Genomic DNA, 18,718 nt, shown 5'->3' with positions numbered 1-18,718 from the left:
CCTTTCACACCAACCCCAACGCTGGGCGACCTCACTCGTGTAACCGTGTGGATTCTCCGGCCTGTTCCCGGTCCCCTGCTTTGCCACACTTACATGTGCGGCCTTTTTCTTTGTTTCTGCCTAGGGTGCTTCTGAAATATTTTTTAAAAACATTACTGTGACTTTTTAAGACGAGTATAGACTTTGCTAATGCTGCGATCAGCAGTACTTTTCTGTTCAGGTGACACTGAGATTATGTCTAAATGGGAGGGAGACAGGGACTCGGGAGGTAACTGCCGCCTCTTGCACGCTCTGTTTTATTTATTTAATTTTTATTTTTAAAAATATTTTTTATTGATATTTTAGAGAGAGAAGGGAGAGGGAGAGAGAGAGAAACATCGAGGTGAGAATGAAACATCAACCCGCTGCCTCCTGCACGCCCCTCCTGGGGATCGAGCCCGAAATCCAGGCATGTGCCCTGATGGGACTGAACCCGTGACCTTCCAGTGCCCGGATGACGCTCAGCCAGCTGAGCCACACCTGCCGTGGCTAAAAGTTTCATTTTTAACTCGCTGTGTCTGAGGGGCATCGTCGGACGTAAAATATAATTTCAGGCCACAGTGCCGAAGCATGATGTAGGGTGCAGAGGGAACCAGCCGTCCTTTGGCCTGTGTATTTTGCTTTTTACTTTCCTGGATTTATGATACAGACGGAGCCTGGACATTGCTGGCCGCTGAGGCTTTCGGAGCTGGGACGGAGCATCAGCTGTTTCAGACGCGACACGTGGTTTTGGGCCGTTTCCTTCCAGCCATTCTCCCAGGTGTCCAGGTGAACCTGTGTGGCTCCTTCACCATGTACGCGCTTTATTAAGTAGGAAATTTACGGAAGTTTTCTTGCTGATAATGTTTTTCTTGGTAAAAATCATCTTTCTAATAAAAAATTGTCCTGCCTTCTGGGATAGACCTGGTAATAAGAGCAAAGCCTCGGACGGATTGATTTTGGCAGAAGGCCACGTAAACATTTCTATTTCTCTGTGTGACTTATGGGCAAGGCTGACAAGTGTTGTTAAAGCAATGATCATAAATAGAGCCTGTGCCAGAGTGTGGGCTCAGCCCTGTGGCTGCCGTGGACTGAGAGGAGCCCTGGGAGAATGCTGGACCCACGCCAGCGTCGGCGTCGGCGTCGGCGCCGGCGCCGGCACCAGCACCAGCACCAGCACCAGCACCAGCGCCAGCGCCCGAGGCCCGGGACTTGCAGCGACAGGTTTGCACACTGTGTCCCAGAGCTCAAATCTGCCAGTGGACCGAAGCTCTATGATGTTAGGCGAGGCTTTTTAGTTACGGTTTCTTTCTTTTAAGAAAGAGGCTTAATGTGGGTTTATATGCATTTAAAAATCAGGTTAGAACATATTTTTAAAAGCCTGTGTTTATTTTATTTTTATTTAAAATTTTTTTTTTTGTCCTCGGGTGAGGACATTTTTTTCCATTGCTTTTCAGAGAATGGAAAGGGGAGAGAGAGAGAGAGAGAGAGAAACATCGATGTGAGAGAGACGCATCGATTGGCTGCCTCCTGTTCTCGTGTGGGCCGGGGCTGGGATGGAGCCTGCGACCGAGGTACGTGCCCTTGGCTGGAATCGAACCCGGGACCCTTTGGTCCACAGGTTGACGCTCTAACCACTGAGCCAAACTGGCCAGGGCAAGCCTGCATTTATTTTAAAATACACTTGGGGACACCTACATAGGACTGCTGTTCGCTTGTGGTGCTGTAGGGATTTGGGCTGAGTGGCTCATCCATTAATCAGAAGGCGTTTGGCCAGCCTCCCTGGGTCTTGGCTGCTCTCGGCCTTTGGCATTTGCATATAAATTTTATTGTTTATTTATTTTTTTAATGGGCATTTACGTATCAGTTTTAGAATTGACTTATCAAGTTTCACAAAAATGGTTGGGCTTTCCATTGGGGTTAAACTGATAGGTCACTGTGGGGAGCACTTTCCAGTCCGCGAACTTCACTCATCCCCCATTTGTTCTGTCGCTGATGCATTCGATACGGAATGATGGGGTCTTCCTCCACAAAGGTCGTACACACTTTGTGTATTTATTACTAGGTTCATTGCATTGCTGATGTTATTGTAAATTATGTAATGTGTTAAGTCGTATTTAATTTCTAATTGTTTGGTGTATGAGTAGCTAACTTGCTGTGTTTATCTGTCAATTATTTTTTTGGAATCTGAATGTACGTAATCCTATCATTTTAAACGAGTTGTTTCCTTCATTGCCAGTTCTTTTATTTATTTTCCCTTTTCCACTCCCTGGGACCTACAGGAAAGCATCGAGCGCAAGTGCCAGCGGTGGCATCCCTCCCCTTCCCAGTTTCAGTATTTCCCATCAAGAAGGGCGTCTTTCATTTCTGGTGGATCTCCTTTGTCAGAATAGGAAGCTCCCTTCTAGTCTCAGTTAGTATTTTTTTTTTTTTAAATCAAGGAATGGGTTTTGAATTTTATCAAATACTTTGTATGCATCTGAGTCGATCGTTTGTTTCTTTCTCTTTTAATATGCTAACGTGTTGATGATCTTAATTTTTTTCCCACGTTAAAATCAGTGGGGCATTCCTGGAATAAAGAAAATGCCGTCCTTTCTATACACTGCTGGCCGTCGTTCGCAAGCATCAGGCTTTGTCTGAAAGCTCGCTTCTCCCTTTGGTGTATCCTCTGGGACGCTGACAGACGCAGGCCCCTAACCGCGCACCCCTTCTGCAGTCAAACCTCCACCTCTGCCCCTCGCAGCAGCCGGCCTGCGGCCCTTTCCAGAACGCCCTGGAGGTGGAGTCCTTCCCAGTGTAGCTGTTCGAACGCGACTTCCCTTAGCATAAGGCATGGAGGGTTTATCTACGCTGTGCGTACCGGTCATTCGTTTTTATTTTTTTTGTCGCCAAGTAGTATTTCATCGTATGGGGCAGCCTGGCTTATCTGCACGTTTGGTGGCCAGTGGATGGATTTTCCGTATCCATTCGCAGGTGGGTGTTTGGGTGCAGGCTCTCGTTTGGTTCCGGGGACACCGAGGAGCAGGGTTGCCGGGCCACACTGTCAGTCTTTTTGTACGTAAGAAACTGCCGGGTTGTTTCCCAAGGTCTCGGGTCCTTTGGCACAGGGGTGTTCAGCTTGCCCGTGTCTTCCTGGGTTTGGTAGTGCAGGAGAGGCCACACCTTCCCCGACCCGGCTGTGGGCTTCAGCTGGGGCCCTTGACGCAAAGTCAGATGGACGAGAGACCCAGGTGATTAACCCTGCAGAGCCCATCTTGGGAGAGAAAGCTCAGTGAGAGAATTCCCAGTGGTGGCTTAGAATCGCCCGCTTATGTGGCATCTCCAAAGGGCAATAGTTTGTAGAGAAAGGGAGGGAGTCTTCGGCTTCTAAGGGCAGCAAACTGTGGGCAGGAAAAAAACCTGGGAGGAGACCAGTGAGATAAGGTTGTTTACCGATCCCTCTGGTGCCGTCTCTGGGCTGATAAGAGTAGTTTCCAGTAAAAGAAGAATTTATATCTTGCCTTTGGGCGGACAAGGGGGAGGTAGAGAGCTTTCCCTGCATTTGCTGCTGCTGAATTACCTGCAGTTGAAAATGACTTTTATGTCAGAGGCGTGTTTTGGGTGACATTCTGGTTTCCCGGGAATTGCTGGGCTATCTGATTTGTGGAATTCATAAGTCGTCCGTGTAGGATCCCTCATTGGCTCTCTAGTGTCTATAAGGTCTGTACTGATGTTCCCGTTTTCGTTCCTGGTCCCGGGAACTTGGGTTTCTCCCTTTTTTCTTGGTCAGTCTGACTGGAGGTTTATTATTATTATTGTTATTATTATTATTATTATATCTTTAGAGAAAGAGGAAGGGAGAGAGAGAAACATCTATCGGCTGCCGCTTGCACGCCCCCTACTGGCGGTCGAGCCTGAAACCCGGGGCATGTGCCCTGACTGGGAATCGAGCCGAGACCTCCAGGTCCCTGGGACAGTGCTCGGCCACTGAGCCACACCAGCCAGGCCGGGGAGACACAGTGTGATCCCTGAGCAGCTGTAATGCCGCACTCAGCCCGTCTCTCTTCCTCTGGAAACGGAATGAACCCTGTGTTATTCTCTTTCAGAACTCACACCATCCTCACGGCCTCACCCGCCTGTTGTGGCCAAAGTGACCCATCACAGCATCGAATTACACTGGGACCTGGAGAGGAAGGCGAAACGGCAGGGGCCTCAGGAGCAGTGGGCCCAGTTCTCGATCGAAGAGGAAGACCCCAAGACGCACACCTACGGTATCATTTATACGTAGGTGCCCGTCGGCCGGCTCAGTGTGCCCCTTCGCTTTCCCGGTTAGCTGGGACGGCTTCCGCTGCCCTAGAAAGGCTCGTTTTGAGAGGAAAGGAAAGACAGAGCCAGCAGCATCATTTGCATTCGCGCTTTTCATGAATCATAATTTTTGGAAAATAGCGTTAGCAGTAACTCTGGAATTAACGCCCCTGAACCTCTGGGGGCTCCCTAGGCTTCTGGAATATTCTAATGGTATGTTTTAAAATTCCAAAATGTAAAAATCCCAAAGAGTCACAGGAGAGCTTGATGAAATCAGACGAGGTTCCCGTCAGGCCGTTCCATCCGCAGTTGTGGGCTGGGGTCCCCCAGGCCTCCCCGGGACAGCCTGTCGACCTCACGTCGCACCACATTCCCCTGCCAACTCTTTCCAACCAACCCCTGCCTTTCCGCCTCAGCCCGGCCGCCCTGGGCCCACGTCAGCACCCCCCTCGTCGCCTTGCCTTGAACACGTTTCCCTCTGGTTTTATACGGTGGGTTCCCATCGGATGAAACATCCCCTCCTCAAAAGGCCGTCGCCAGGAGCGTCCTGCCACCCAGGGCCTTGGGGCACGTGCCTCCTGACGCTTGGCTCTGCTGGGACGATCTCCCGGTTTGCTTTCCGTCCCCCCAGCAGCATTCACGCTCCGCGGCAGGCAGGCGTGGTCCCTGCTTGCCTAGTGCTCTCGCCCCAGCTCCCGGACCCCGCCGGCGCGTCAAACTTGTTGCACAAATGAAAACTCAACAAGAGTGACTGAGGGGTCACCTTTTCTTAGTCTTTGCTCCAACCCTCATCTCTCCCCTTTGACAGGTTTATTGCTGAATGAGACCGCGTTTCAGGAACACCGAAAGCGAGATACGAACATGGTCTTAAATTAGACTTTTAATTGTAGGCTCGTTTCTGGCTGTGAGAAATAAATGGGAGATCCTGCGCACCTCCCCCCCGTTTTCCCCGGGAGGAACCATCCTTCGTACCTAAAAAGGAAACACGGCATTTGTTGGACGTGTAGCTGCCACACGAGAATAACTCGTGGCCTGACTGCTCGAAAACGCTGTGCTCGCCACGTCGCGCCATCTGTTGTTCCGCTGGGCGGTTCCCACCGAAGCGTGAGAGTGATGATGTTGTATTTCTGCCGGGAAAGGAAAACGCGTCCTTTCTTTCCCCCGCCCTCGTCCCGGAAGCTGTCTGTCAAAGGATGCCGCCCCGGGTCCCCGTTTATGTCGTCTTTGCTGGGCGGCCAGGCGGACGGCCCGGTGGACGGCCTCCCCCGGAGAGGCCCAGCCGAGCGCGCTGGCCTCCAGCCGCCGGGCCTGCGTCGCTGCGTTTCCCCAGAGGCGCGAGCCCTGTCCGCGGGGAGGCGCCTGGACGCTGACCTGGAGCGGGGGCGGAGGCCGCGGACCCTCGGACCCCAGCGCCAGGTGCACCTGGGAAACGCTCTTGTAGGCTCAGAGCATCGGCGACACCGACCGGACACTAGGTGGCAGAAGGAGACTGGGTTAGTCCTGCCCCTTGCTCAGGTCCTTAAAACCAGCAAGTGCTTTACAGACGCGATCGCCTCGGACGCTTGACCCTGGGACGGTTGATTTAAGAGCCTCCTCCTGACTCGTCGGTTTCTGCTCGGGTCGCGGGCCGGCCAGTCTCGAACCCGCGGCGCCATCCTCGGCTCGGGCTCTCCTCCCGGCCGGGTGTCTGGCTGGTGAGCTGTCCCTTCGCAGGTCCCTCTGTGCCCCTCCGACGGCGGCTTCCCCCCCACGGGACCGGCTCCTGTTCTGACTCCCCCTTGCCGGGCCCCGGGTCCCACCGCCCAGCGGCTGGCTGGCTGGCCCGAGTGCCTTGTCCCTGTTTTCTTGCCTTTTATCGTTTGTCCGATCCCGCTACCGGAACTTTCTGTTTCCTCTCCCTTCGCCGGCTCGTCCTCAATGGGTCCAGCTCCTTAGACCAACACCCACGGCCCTTGGCGGTCCGCCCACGCCCCGCTTTCCAGTCCCTCACTTCTGAGCAGGACCCTCCAGAGAGAACCCCTTCCCTCCCGTGGCCGTGCCCGGCTGTTTCCCCCGTTTGGACGAACGTGCCCCTGCCCCACCCTCGGTTCCGCTCAAGTCGGGTCCACCTCGACGGCCTCCCCCCAGATTCCTGCGACAGCTGGTGCCCACCTCCCACACTCCGTCCCCTCATTCGGCGCGAATGAACGAGGGCCTCCCGCGTGCCGAGCTCTGTCTGGTGCTGGGCCCAGAGCACTGGACAGACAAACGCCCCCCCCCCCCCGAGAGACCCTATGTGAAAGCCACACACGCTGTCGGCCGGCCTGTCTTCTCCCAAACGTGACCCTTTGTTAGGTGGGGACCGCGTCACGGGGGAGCATGACCGGTTCTCCAGTCTGACATCGTGCGCCAGCTGAGTGTCCACACCGGGCACAGGGCACGTGCTGGGAGGCGTGGGGGTGCCACGCGTGGCTCGTCCCTTTCGCTCGAGGGCCTCCCGGTCCAGCCTGGGAGGTGACAGCAGCCAGGGTCAGACCTTCCCGGAATGGGCAGCATTCAGAATGCCCCCCCCTCCCCCGTCACCCCTGGTCACCCCGTGTCCTGTCTCCCCCAGGGGATACGCCACCAAGCACGTCGTGGAGGGCCTGGAGCCACGGACACTGTACAGATTCCGCCTGAAGGTCAGCAGCCCCTCCGGAGAGTATGCGTACAGCCCTGTGGCCTCGGCGTCCACGACCAGTGAGTATGCGCACGCTCCCGGCTCCCGCACCTGGCGCCCGCGACGACGGCGGGCCGGGCGGGGCACCCTGCCTGCCCCTCCCCGAGACGGCAGTGCCCGGGCGCGGCCTGGGCGTCGCCTCGGGACGGCCGGCCGTCTGACCAGCCGGAGCGGGTTCTGTGCCAGCGCTGCCCTGGGCGCCCCCGGGTACAAAAGGCCGGGGCACCTTTCTCAGGAAATGGGCGGAGAGCCGCGGCCGAGCAGCCGTCCCCGCAGGACCCAGGCTGCCTGTGGCGCATCCTCAGGTGAGGGCCCTCAGTGCCTCGTCCCTTTCGGACAACTGCAGTGTGCGCCTCTTTTTTTTTTTTAAACTTATCTTTATTGTTGGAAGCAGCACAGTCCCCGTCGGTGGGCGTCTGGAGCGCCACACAGCTGGCCCTGGGTGCTGAGTCGGGAAAGCCCAGCGCTGCTTCCGCCCACAGAGCCAGGGAGGAGCGTCCCCACCTCCGCCGTTCCCGGGCGAGCAGGGAGCCAGGGTTCCCTGGTCGGTATTTTGGAACATCTCAGAGACGTGGGCAACCAGTGCCACTCTTTTTTAATCTTTACCCGAGGATATTTTTTCCATTGCTTTTCAGAGACAGTGGAAGGGAGAGAGGGAGGGAGAGAGGAACCGGAGCCCCTGTGCCCCTGCTTCCCTCACTGCCACGTGGAAGCCTGGGCAGGGCCTCTGGACCTCCTGCCCAGGTCCACGCGGAGCTGGGCACCGTTGGAGCTCTTGAGGGACGCAGAACCACTGTCCGCTCCGTCTGTCCGCTGACAGGGCCTGCGGGGCGGGGGGACGGACAGGTGGGCCTTCCCCATGCCAGGCTGGCTTCCGACGGGCCCAGGGTTGGGGCATTTGTCGCCGCAGTCCCTGGCTTCCATGGGCCATCAGACAGGACCTGCTGCAGGGACACGGCGTGGCGGGGCCTTGGCTCCTGCTGATGACCCCGGGGCCTCCTGAGTGGTTCACTGTCGGGTCACAGCTCAGGTGACGCGCGCCCGGCCTCCGGCCCTCCCGGGAGTCGGACCAGGTGGCCCTTCCCTCCGCTGGCGGCCGCTCCCCTGGCTATTGTCGTCGTCATAAGGTGCGGGGCCGACTCTCTTAAGGAGACGGCTCAGGCTAAAGACGGATTAGAAGTGGGCTCCTCGTGCAAAACCCGGGAGAAGGCTCCCGTGGGCTGGGACTGCGCTCGGCCTGGCCGGCTTTAACGAATCCGAGGCAGGTCCTCCGCCTGAGCGGGGATGCCCGGCCCCTTTCCAGGTGAAGTGCGAGACTCGTGCCGTTTTAATCAGCTGGCCCTTAGAGAGAGAAACAGCTGCCGCTTGTTAATCGGCAAATCTCCTCTCCGGCGAGCTCATCGCTTATTCACAGCTTTTAGTGGAGACGCAGCTTCCACCAGGCAGGGTGCCATCGCCCCGCAGCAACCCGGTGGTGGAAACTTCTCAGCGACCCTCTTACGGGACCCGAGCGGGGGCCCCTCCGGAGACCACTCTGCCCTGCCCTCTCCCAGGAGGTGTCCCCCGAGCCCCACCCCCGTGGTCCTGCCTGACCCTGCCTGGAGCCCCTGTGGACGCCCCCTCCCCACGGGCCGCCTCCATTCAGTATTTGTCGTTGCCGCCCTCGGGTGCACAGCAGGAAAAGGCACCGCCCGCCTGCTTTGTGTTCAGTCGCTCGCATTGATGGATGGCCATCCCTTGGGCCGGGCCCACAGAGTCTCAAGGGACTCGGGGGCGGGAGGGAGGAGCGTTTGGCTGGCGCTGGAATTTCCTGTCTGCTCTTCCGGCCTCGCGCCTCGCGCCTCGTGTGGGAGTAGGCGGCCCCCTCGGCGAACACGGCCCTTTCCCTCCTGCGTCTCCCGCACATGCACGTGAACGCCGGGCTTTCCTCGGTCAGCCACGCCTGGCCTGGCCTGGCTCCCACCCCCTGCCGTCTCCGTGGCTGCGAGGGTCACGGAGCCCGCGCTGAGAACGAGCCGTCCGTCACGCCCCGGGTGCAGTTGTTGCTGCTTTTTGCTGGAGCTCAGCAGGCGAGGGTGACGGACAGCTATGCCGCCTCCCTCCTCCTGGGGGTGTCCCTTTGTTCCCAGAATAAGTAACCGGAGCGCTGATCACCTCTCGCGGGAGCCGGACTAGTTAATTATGACCTAATAGCAGAGGGCCCTGCCCCGGGCCACGCACCGTCCTCAGCCACTCAGCGCAACACGACCCTGTTTCGTTTGCCGCTACTTGTGCGCCGCGGGGCTCCCTGGCGGGACGCACCAGCAGCCGACCCCCCTGGGAGGGCCGCGAGGCTCGGCCGGGCAGGCGGATGCGGGGGCTCCGAGGGGTCAGCGCACAGTGCCCGGGGCGCTGCGTGTGCTTTCTCAGGTTTCTGTAAAAGCTCAAGAAGCCAGCACTTCTCTGAAGCTTTTTAGGCTGTGGGAGTCCCTCTCATTCAACACTTTGCGGGGCTGCCGGCATATCTACTTATTTGGGGTGCCTGCCGTATTCAAAACTTAACACGAATGGATGCGTGCAGGGAATCGATCGCTATCTTGACACGCATTAAACACCCGGGGGGACCCGTGGCCTGCCGAGACCCTCCTTGAGCTCCTGAGCGGCCGACTCCGGCCCGGGGACGGGGGACGACCGGCTCGGCCTTCCCGGCTCTCAGGGTTGTGGTCGGCATGAGGATCTAAAAGGCATTGCCCGAGGCCCTAGGTACAGCGAAATTAATGGGACTTCGGTTAGGACACCGCATTTAAAATTTGGTAGCAATGGAACGAACTTCCTACGTTCTAGACGAGCCTGCAAATTACTTGTCTCTGTGTTTTTCGTGGCAGTTGAAGTTTGAGTCTCAGAAGTGGGGCTGTCTGGTGAGACGAGACCGTCCCACGCTCCGCCCTCCCTCTTTGCCGCTTTTTGCTGGGAGGCGAGAGGGGAGGGAGACTTCCCAGGGGCGTCCTTTGTCCAGGGGAGTCTGGGCGGGCCGCCTGGCAGATCGTCCTGAGTCCACGCTCCTCCGGCCCGGGGTCTCTGCCCCTCCGCACGTGGACGCTGGGGGCCTGGGCGATTCCTGGCTGTGGGGTCATCCCGTGCACCAACCCTTAAGCTGCGACAACCAAAAATGTCCTCAGGTTTTACCAAATGTCCTTTGGGGGCAAAGCCCTGACCCCTTCCCTAGCCGCGCAGCGGGACCGCCAGGCCGGGCGCGACCTCCTGGGAGGGCCGGGGCTGTGTGGGCATTGCCCTCTGACAGTTCATCGTGATGTTTTTATTTAAAGCTTTTGGTCTAAAAGTATGTGTGGAACGATGGAAAGGAAATATAAAGTGGCTAAAGCATCTTCAGGATTTGCTCTAGCAGACAAAATTGTTATTTTAAAACATTTTTAACTTGGCTTAACTTAATTTTTTCCAAGAAGGAGAAAGGTTATCGGCTAAAGACTGCTCTGACAGCGACCCCCATTCCCCTGCCCCCCACACCCCAGTTTGTACTCTGCTCAGCTAAAGTCCTCCCAGGAAACCACGGGAATGTGGCTCCTGTCCCCGGGGACCGTGCCTGAGCCTCCTCCGCAGGGGCCGACGGGGATCTTCCTTCCCACCTGGCCGACAGGGCCGGCGGCCTCCGCAGGCCGGGCTGCCCGAGAGCCGCTCAGCGCTGGGCTGAGCCGGGGCAGGCCGGGCGCCCTGCTGGGGACGGGGGACGCCTGGTAGGTGGGCGGGTGTTTCCTTCCAGGGTTTAGAACAACAGGCCGAAAGCGGGCGCCGCCCTGTGAGTGGCCAAGGAGAGAGGCGTGTCTGCCTCATTCTCTGGGGACCCCGGTGTCAAGACCTGGCACCTAAGGTCCTTAATACACGTTTGCTGAACGAGTGGGTGAGACCCTCGAGGTGACTGAAACGAGGGGTTATAAACTCGGCGCCTGTGGGGCCAGGTGGGTGTTCCCCGTGGGGGGGGCTGGGCACCGGGCAGGAGGAAGGGGGGCCGTGGGGACCGGGTCAGCTGCCGGCCCGTCACTGTCGCCTCAACAACAGGCACCTGCTGGAGACTCAGATGGGCCAGGTGCTGTTCTAAGAGCTTCACCCGTATTGTTTCGTTAAAGCTTAATAATTATTTAAAAGTTAGTCGCGGAACGTGAAACAGTGGAGCCGCGATGTGACTTGAACGCTGGGCGTCCTTCGCTCGCCCCTTTGTGCCCACACTGTGCTGCTTGCCCTCCCGCCCCCTTGTCTTCTCCCGGGCGTTCAGGGTCCCCTGTCCCAAAGGAGCCCCTGCGTTCTGCCCGCTTCCCTTGGCTCCTTTACCGTCCCCCGCCCGTCTCCTTGCTCTGCCCTCCCGGGCGGCGCCCTCCCCTGCCCCGGGGCAGCCTCTCTGGGCGGGAGCCCCTCTGCCCCCCAGCTCGGGGGAGACAGGCCGGCGTGGACGTTGTCTTCCCGGGGAGAACGGAAATTTCGGATTTCCAGTGTTACAGCCATCGGTCTTCTTTCGTTTGTTCAAGCACTTCAGGGACTTTTTGGCAAAGAGAACGCGGCGTGTTGTGACAACTGGGGACCGTTTCCCTGCGTGTCAGGCATTTATTAAGTCCTGCAAAACCTGTAAGGGTTATTTTCACATGTTACTCAACACTCCCAAAGCAATGCTTTGATAACTTGAAAATGCCCCAGGTCCTTAGACAAGCTGCGTGTTCTCTCAGTGTGTGGGAGCCGGGCCCTGTTCGGTGAAGAAGACGGTGGCTGGGAAGCGCAAGGTGCGCTTGCTGGGGGAGCAGGGCCTCCCTGGGGACACGAGCTGCCCCTCGGCCGAGGAGGGAGGGGACGAGGCCTCCTTCGTGTGGGGTGACTGCTCTGCGCCCTTCCTCCAGGGGAGCCCATAAGCTGCGAGCACCTTCACCGAGCCGTCAACGTGAACGACGAAGACCTGCTGGTCGGGATACTCCAAGGAGGGTGAGAGAACTCCGCCATTTAGAAATAATTATTTTTTAAACCGTAGCACCCAGCACGCGCAGAGAAAAGCACGGTGCAGCTTATTTTATTTTCTGGAAGCTTCGCATGCCCGAGCCGGGCTCCAGCGCCGATCTCGGGGCGACGTGAGCTCAGCCCTGCGAGTAGGGAAGACGGGCCCGTGGAGGTCTCGTAGCGACCGAACGGGGCCTGGAAGAGGCAGGTCCGGCCTGGGCGCCGCGCTTTCCTCCCAGAAGTGATCCCTGAGTCTTGCTTACAGGCCGTAGCCTTTAGGCAAGTTTCACCCCCAAAGCCCCCATTTCTGGTTCCCGATGAAACAGAGGAACCGCTAAGTCAGCTGTTTCTAATTCAAAAGGCGCTAAAACGCTGGAGGGAGAAGGCGATGCGGGTGCTGCAGGTGGGCGTGTGAGGCTGCCTCCTAAATGGCAAACGGACAGTGTTATTCGGGTTCTGTGCGTGCACGCGTGTGGGTGCGTGTGTGCACATGTGCTTGCGTGCTTGCGTGTGTGCGCACGCGTGTGCGCGTGTGTGCGTGTGCATGCGCACGACTGTAAAAGTGATTGCGTTCCCGGTTTCCTTTTTAAGAAAATTTTATTGTGTTTATTAGGGTGATATTAATAAAATTATGTAGGTTTCAAGTATAAAATTCTATAATACCTCATCTGTGTATCTATATATTTTATATGTTTTTATTGATTTATTTTAGAGAAAGAGGAAGGGAGAGGGAGAGAGAAACATTGACCGGCCGCCTCCTCACGCCCCCTACTGGGGATCGAGCCCACAACCCGGGCGTGTGCCCCGACCGGAATCGAATGGGGGACCTTTTGGCGCAGTGGTCGGTGCTCAGCCCACTGGGCCACACGGGCCGGGCCGGTCATCTGTGTATTGTGTGCTCACCACCCAAAGTCAAGTCTCCTTCCGTCACCACTCACCCCCTTTACTCCCCCCGCTCCCCTTGCCCTCCGGTGAGCACTGCACGGTGGTCTGTGCCCAGAGGCTGTTTTTTTCTCTGCTTAGTCCGGTGGCCTCTTCACCCGGCCCCCCGGCCCCCCGACAGCTGTCAGCCTCTTCTCTGTATCTAAGAGTCTGCTTCCATTTGGTTTGTTTATTTGTTCCTTAGACCTGCACGTAAGTGAGATCGTGTGGTTTCTGTCTCTCTGCCCGACTCACTCACTTAGCGCAGTGCCCCCGGTCCGCCCATGCTGCTGGCGGTAAGGGCCCTTCTTGCAGCACTAGCGGTTTGAGCACCCCAGAAGGCCAGGCGCCTGTGAACCGGGCTCTGTACTGTGGGGAGGAGGAGTCCCCCCGGAGGTCAAAATGCTGACCTGGTGCGTAGGGGCCCTGCGCTCGTCTCCGTGGCGGCCCTTCGTGCCAGCGGGCGAGGGGGAGCCGAGGGGACAGCGTGGTGTCCCCAGTGGGGGCTCCTGTCCCCTGGAGCTGGGGGCCTGCACAGATCCTCGGGCTCACGTAAGGACCCGTGTTCCTCACCGAGTGTCCTGTCAGCTCCCGTGATGGTCCGAGTTGAAGAATGTGCCTGTTCGAAATGAAATTACAGCAATTTTCTCTCCTTTTCTTGTGAATCTGTCTCTTTTAAAAATATTCGGCAGGGCAGTCTGAGACAATAGAAATTTAATGGCCCGGAAGAAACTGGGATTCTCGGTAAAATGAGCCATCTTAGCCACCTGTGCCCGCAGAAGGCCGCTGCGGACCTGCAGGGAGCCGCTCGGGCTGCTCACCCGCCCCTGTTTCCCCAGCAGCGTGAAGGTGGATGTCCCCAATAAGCTCGGCCTCACCGCCCTGATGGTGGCGGCGCAGAAGGGCTACACCAGGTGGGTGCAGCCCCGGGACCTGCGGGGCCTCCTTCGAGGCTGCAGCCGGGATGGGGGGGCGAGCGGGCGGAGGGTCGGCCCCGTGGGGGCAGCTGGGCGGGCTCCGGCCTGTTCTCGCGTTGCGGGGTGTGTGTGTGGGGGGCGCAGGAGCTCACAGCCGTGGTGGGGAAGAGGGCTCGCCGCCGAACCTTGCTTTGCAATATATTACGTGTATCCTGAAAAAACTCGCTATTGGAATTTGAATTTTTTTTTTTTTTTTTTTTTAAAAGGCGGGAGGGGCATTAATTCTGGAAAACAGACAACTTCCCCGATAGGGTGCTGAGAGAATTTCCACCGACCCCCTTCATTGTCGCTCTTCCACATGGAGAGACGTAGAGACGAAGAGCTGTTTTTTCAGTCATATTTATATTTTAACTAAAATGCCATTTTGCAAAGTAGGAATTTATTTCCATGAAGCGCTGCCATTTGGAAAGGTATTTGGAATGGCCACTAAGTGACCGGGAGCTGCAGCTTGAAGGTTCAGCTTGTTTACGTGCATAGTTTGCTCTTGAGGAGGGACCCACAGAAAGGGTGAAACCCCATCTTTAGATTCTTAGTCCTCCGTGTGGAGAGGCGGGATTCTGGCTTCTGGCTTCTGGTTTAATGACGCCCGTCTTTAAGGCCAGCTGGCCTCTGGAGGTGGCGAGGGGAGCGGTGAGAAGGTGCGTCTTGCGTGGAGTGTGGCGCGCTTTGGCCGGGCGATCGTGGGCTCCTGCCCACCGGAGCTCCTTACCCAGCTGCGTTCCAACCCGTCTCCCCCAGGCTTGTGAAGATCCTCATTTCCAACGGCACGGACGTCAACCTGAGGAACGGGAGCGGCAAGGACAGGTGGGTGCCCCGAAGATGCCGAAACACTCGCAGGCTGTGCGCCCCGGCTTTGCCCAGAGCGGGCTGCTCGCGGGGGGGGGGGGGGGTGACGGGGTGCAGAGCTCTGCGGGCTCAGGGACGTGGCACCGCCCGCCGAGCAACGCCCGTGCCCTGCAGGCCAGTGTCCACGGCCAGGCCACAGACGCCGGTCAGACGGGGAGACCGCAAGTCACACATCGGCTTCTACAGTCAGCAAACCTACTCTCTGTATTCTCTGGACAGAGAGATACCTTTTGAATACTAACATTAAAAAAAAAAAAGTTTTTATTGATTTTAGAGAGGAAGGGAGAGAGAGAAACATCGATCTGCTGCCTCCTGCCCCCCTCCTGGGGGTCGAGCCCGCAACCCGGGCATGTGGACCGTCCGTCTCTATTTCGAGAATTTTGAACATTTAGGAAAGTTGACAGAGTAGAACAATAAACAGCTGCGTTCTGCCCCCGAGGCTGGCCAGTCGCTCACGTTTTGCCGCGTTTGCCGCGTGGGAGCCAACATTCAGTGCTCCGTTCCCTTTTTATGGCCAAATAACGTTCCGCTGTATGGACAGACCGCCTTGTGTCTCCACTCTGCAGGAATTCGAGTGTGTTGGACACGCACTCACTGCATATGAATAACTTCCGTGGCTTTTCCACTCGAATGGGGATTTCTCTCTCAGGGCGAGCGGGGGGGGCAAACTGCGGACCGGAGGGTGGCACTGTGCCCGCCGCCAACGCTTCTTCCTCCGCATGTCGCAGCCTGATGCTCGCCTGCTACGCCGGACACCTGGACGTCGTGAAGTATCTCCGAGGACACGGCGCTTCGTGGAAGGCCCGCGACCTGGGCGGCTGCACGGCTCTGCACTGGGCCGCCGACGGGGGCCACTGCCACGTGGTCGAGTGGATGCTGAAGGACGGCTGCGAGGTACGGCCTTCCGCCCCGAGCGCGGGCGTGGGTGAGAGCCCGGGGTGCCCGCCGCAGGGCCCGGGAGGCGGGGGCCTCGCAGCCGGACTCTGGGGGAGCTTCTCTGACTCCCCAGTGAGAGGCTCCTGAAGGTCACTGTGGAGCTGGTATGAGAGGATCGTGGAAAGAGAGCCGGAGCTGAGGCCAGAGCGGGACCGACCGTGCCCAGGTCCACGCCGACGCCATCTGGTCTCTGTCCGCGCCCTCCTTCACCTCTTCAGTCCGTCACGGGGCCTTTCCGAGCATCCAGATACGCCCCAGGTGCTGGGGACCCGAAGACGCTGGGGACGCTTACAGACCGTAGCTCCCGTTGCTTTGAATTAGGTCATTTTCATGCTCGGTTTGCTTTAAAGATTAGTCATGATAGAACTTTCCGAAGAGCAAGCCGGCTGTGTCAAGAACAGGAGAGTTCGGCCCCGGCCGGTTCGCTCAGTGGTTAGAGCGTTGGCCCGAGGCCTGAAGGGTCCTGGGTTCAGTTCCCGGTCAAGGGCATGCACCTCGGTTGCAGGCTCGATCCCCGGTCCCAGGGCGCATGCGGGAGACACCAGTCGATGTGTCTCTCCCACACCCATGTTTCTGTCTCTCTCTCACTTCCACTCTCTGAAAAGCAATGGGAAAAATAGCCTCAGGTGAGAATAAAAAAACCCAAAGCCCCCCAAAGATTTCAGCTCTTGGTTCCTCTGCCGGAGGCGGGCACGTTGGGCTGCTTTGGGCAAATGCCGTCGGAAGGGCACATGTGACTTTGCCAGTGGAAGCGGAGCCTGGGCTCCTGAAGCCGGGGGCCTGCAGGCGGCTCGGTTTTCGTACCTGCTGATAACCTTGGAACCTTTAGTTCAGGACTTCAAAGGCGTTCAGTAGAATTTTCGAGGCGTGGGAGGACGGAATGATGGACAGATGCCCCCCGGTTACGGTCTTCAGATGGCTCAGAGTATCGAGCAACTAAACTGCTGGCCCAGAAAACAAACTCCAGTCGAGAAGAGTCACGTCTCCTGGAAGATTTGTTCTAGTTTGTCTCTGAAGGGCGGTTGAGGGGCGGCCAGGCGTACGCTGTGGGCCCTCAGGATTCCTGCTGCCCCTCCCAGGGGCCTGAGAAAAGGGTCCCTCGGGGGGAAAATCTCAGTCATTAGGTAATTCCTTTGAAAAAGTTTTTTATTTTATTGATTTCAGAGAAAGGAAGGGAGAGGGAGAGAAACATCAATGATGAGAGTCACTGATCGGCTGCCTCCTGCAGGGCCCCCGACTGGGGATCGAGCCCACAACCCAGGCCTGTGCCCTGACCTGGAATCGAACCGCGACCTCCTGGTTCAGGGGTCAGTGCTCAACCACTGAGCCACACTGGCCGGGCCTCATCTTTTTCCCATGTGAACAAAATGTGGCCGAAGCTGCCAGTGGGGACTCCCGGGGCGTCTCAGCCCCTCTGAGGGGACCCTCATACAGCTGCTCACCCCAGATCGGCCTGAATGAAATGAGCACGGTCCACTCACCCCTTGCTAAGTCTAGAAAGGCTGCTTTCTGAATTGGGGGAATTTGGGCAAATCAATATTATAAGTTTCTGATGAACGCCCTTACGGAAGAGGAACTGGACTAAGAGCTCTGCCCATGGCCTCCCAGGTCGACGCCACGGACGCCGGCTCAGGCTGGACCCCACTCATGAGAGTGTCCGCGGTCTCGGGGAACCAGAGGGTCGCCTCCCTGCTGATCGAAGCTGGAGCCAACGTGAATGTGAAGGACAAGGGTGGGAAGACCCCTCTAATGGTAGGTCCTCCACACACAGCCCGGCCTCCAGGGGGCACAGGGCCGCGGTCTCTCTGTGACCAGGCAAGTCCGTGCGTCCAGCTGTGTCCCAGCCCTGGGTTGGGTTGTGTGGTTCCCCATCGGCCTGTTAACAAGGGTATGGCAGTCACCATCATACACACACACACACACACATATAATTTTATTTATTTTTATTTTTATTTTTATTTTTAATACCTCTTTATTGATTTCAGAGAGAGGAAGGGGGAGAGAGAGAGAGAAATATCAGTGATGAGAGAGTCACTGATCGGCTGCCTCCTGCTCGCCCCCTGCCGGGGGTCGAGCCTGCAACCCGGGCGTGTGCCCCGACCCAGAATGAACCAGTGACCTCCTGGTGCACAGGACCATCGATGCCCGGCCACCACGCACAGCGGCCGGGCTGTCACCGCCGCACTTTTGCGCTCATTTTCACTATTTCTTTGAGAATCACCCTCCCCCATCCCCAAGGCCACGGTAGGATCAAAACAGATCCGTTGATACAAAGAACGTGCCGCCTTCTGCCCGCTCCCGCCGGGCGCCTCTCAGGCCGTCTCGGGGCGGAGAAGGCAGGTTCCGTCTCCGCGTCCCTTGCCGCTTTCGTCACCGCTTCAGTGACAGCCCACACATGTGCCCACCCGCACGGCTTCCAGGGCCCCTGCCCGGGGATGCCGGTGGCTTCCTGGACCCGCCTGCGGCGGGGACACCCCCGGGGGGGCCCGCTCACCCCGGCTTCTCGGTTTGCGGCTTCAGGTGGCCGTGCTGAACAACCACGAGGAGCTGGTCCAGCTGCTTCTCGACAAAGGGGCAGACGCGAGCGTGAGAAACGAGGTAAATGACTCTGCGCCCCGGGAACCCTGGCGGGGGGCGAGCGCGCTCAACATCGCCCTGTGTTTTCTCCTTCAGTTTGGCAAAGGCGTCCTGGAGATGGCCAGGGTGTTCGACAGGCAGGTGGGGACGCTCTCTCCGTCTCTCCAGGCTCACTTGGTGGTACTTAGAAAACACGCGACACCCTCGGTTACAGTCACCTGCTTTCTGTCTCTAGAAAGTGGTCTCCTTGCTGGAAGGAAGGAGAAAGCAGATGCCCAAGAAGTCGGCCGTCCCTTCCGTCCGCTGACCGGGCAGTGCCGCGCTCCCGGAGCCGCCAGGCGGAGAGCCGGGCGTGACTGCTGAGCCCGAGGACGAGATTCCGCACCCGAGGACGTGACGTTCGATTATTTATTTAGTTGAAGATTCGCAGTGACTTTTGTAACATACAACTGTCCCCACTTTGAAATACACTTCTTTCTTTACCTAC

The 18,718-nt window shown here is 57.8% G+C and overlaps 2 protein-coding genes across 2 annotated transcripts in view; one reads left to right on the top strand and one right to left on the bottom strand.

Moving 5' to 3' along the window:
• The window catches only part of FANK1 (fibronectin type III and ankyrin repeat domains 1), a 27,093-nt gene extending 8,375 nt beyond the window's left edge, over nt 1-18,718 (top strand). The window contains exons 2-11 of the mRNA XM_081158291.1: nt 4,104-4,281; nt 6,896-7,020; nt 11,881-11,962; nt 13,735-13,809; nt 14,611-14,676; nt 15,447-15,612; nt 17,263-17,406; nt 18,175-18,252; nt 18,328-18,372; nt 18,467-18,718. Of these exons, the coding sequence (XP_081014417.1) occupies nt 4,104-4,281; nt 6,896-7,020; nt 11,881-11,962; nt 13,735-13,809; nt 14,611-14,676; nt 15,447-15,612; nt 17,263-17,406; nt 18,175-18,252; nt 18,328-18,372; nt 18,467-18,538 (1,031 nt within the window). The 3' untranslated portion in view covers nt 18,539-18,718. The remainder of the gene's footprint in view (nt 1-4,103; nt 4,282-6,895; nt 7,021-11,880; nt 11,963-13,734; nt 13,810-14,610; nt 14,677-15,446; nt 15,613-17,262; nt 17,407-18,174; nt 18,253-18,327; nt 18,373-18,466) is intronic.
• The window catches only part of ADAM12 (ADAM metallopeptidase domain 12), a 177,612-nt gene continuing 173,461 nt past the window's right edge, over nt 14,568-18,718 (bottom strand). The window contains exon 24 of the transcript XR_014000260.1: nt 14,568-14,650. The gene's annotated coding sequence lies outside the window, so the exon portion shown is untranslated. The remainder of the gene's footprint in view (nt 14,651-18,718) is intronic.

This window comes from Miniopterus schreibersii (genome assembly GCF_964146895.1).
Source record: "Miniopterus schreibersii genome assembly, chromosome: 14".
NCBI lineage: Eukaryota > Metazoa > Chordata > Mammalia > Chiroptera > Miniopteridae > Miniopterus > Miniopterus schreibersii.
The sequence above is the reverse complement of the archived record's forward strand: the minus strand, read 5'-3'. Positions and strand labels throughout refer to the sequence as shown.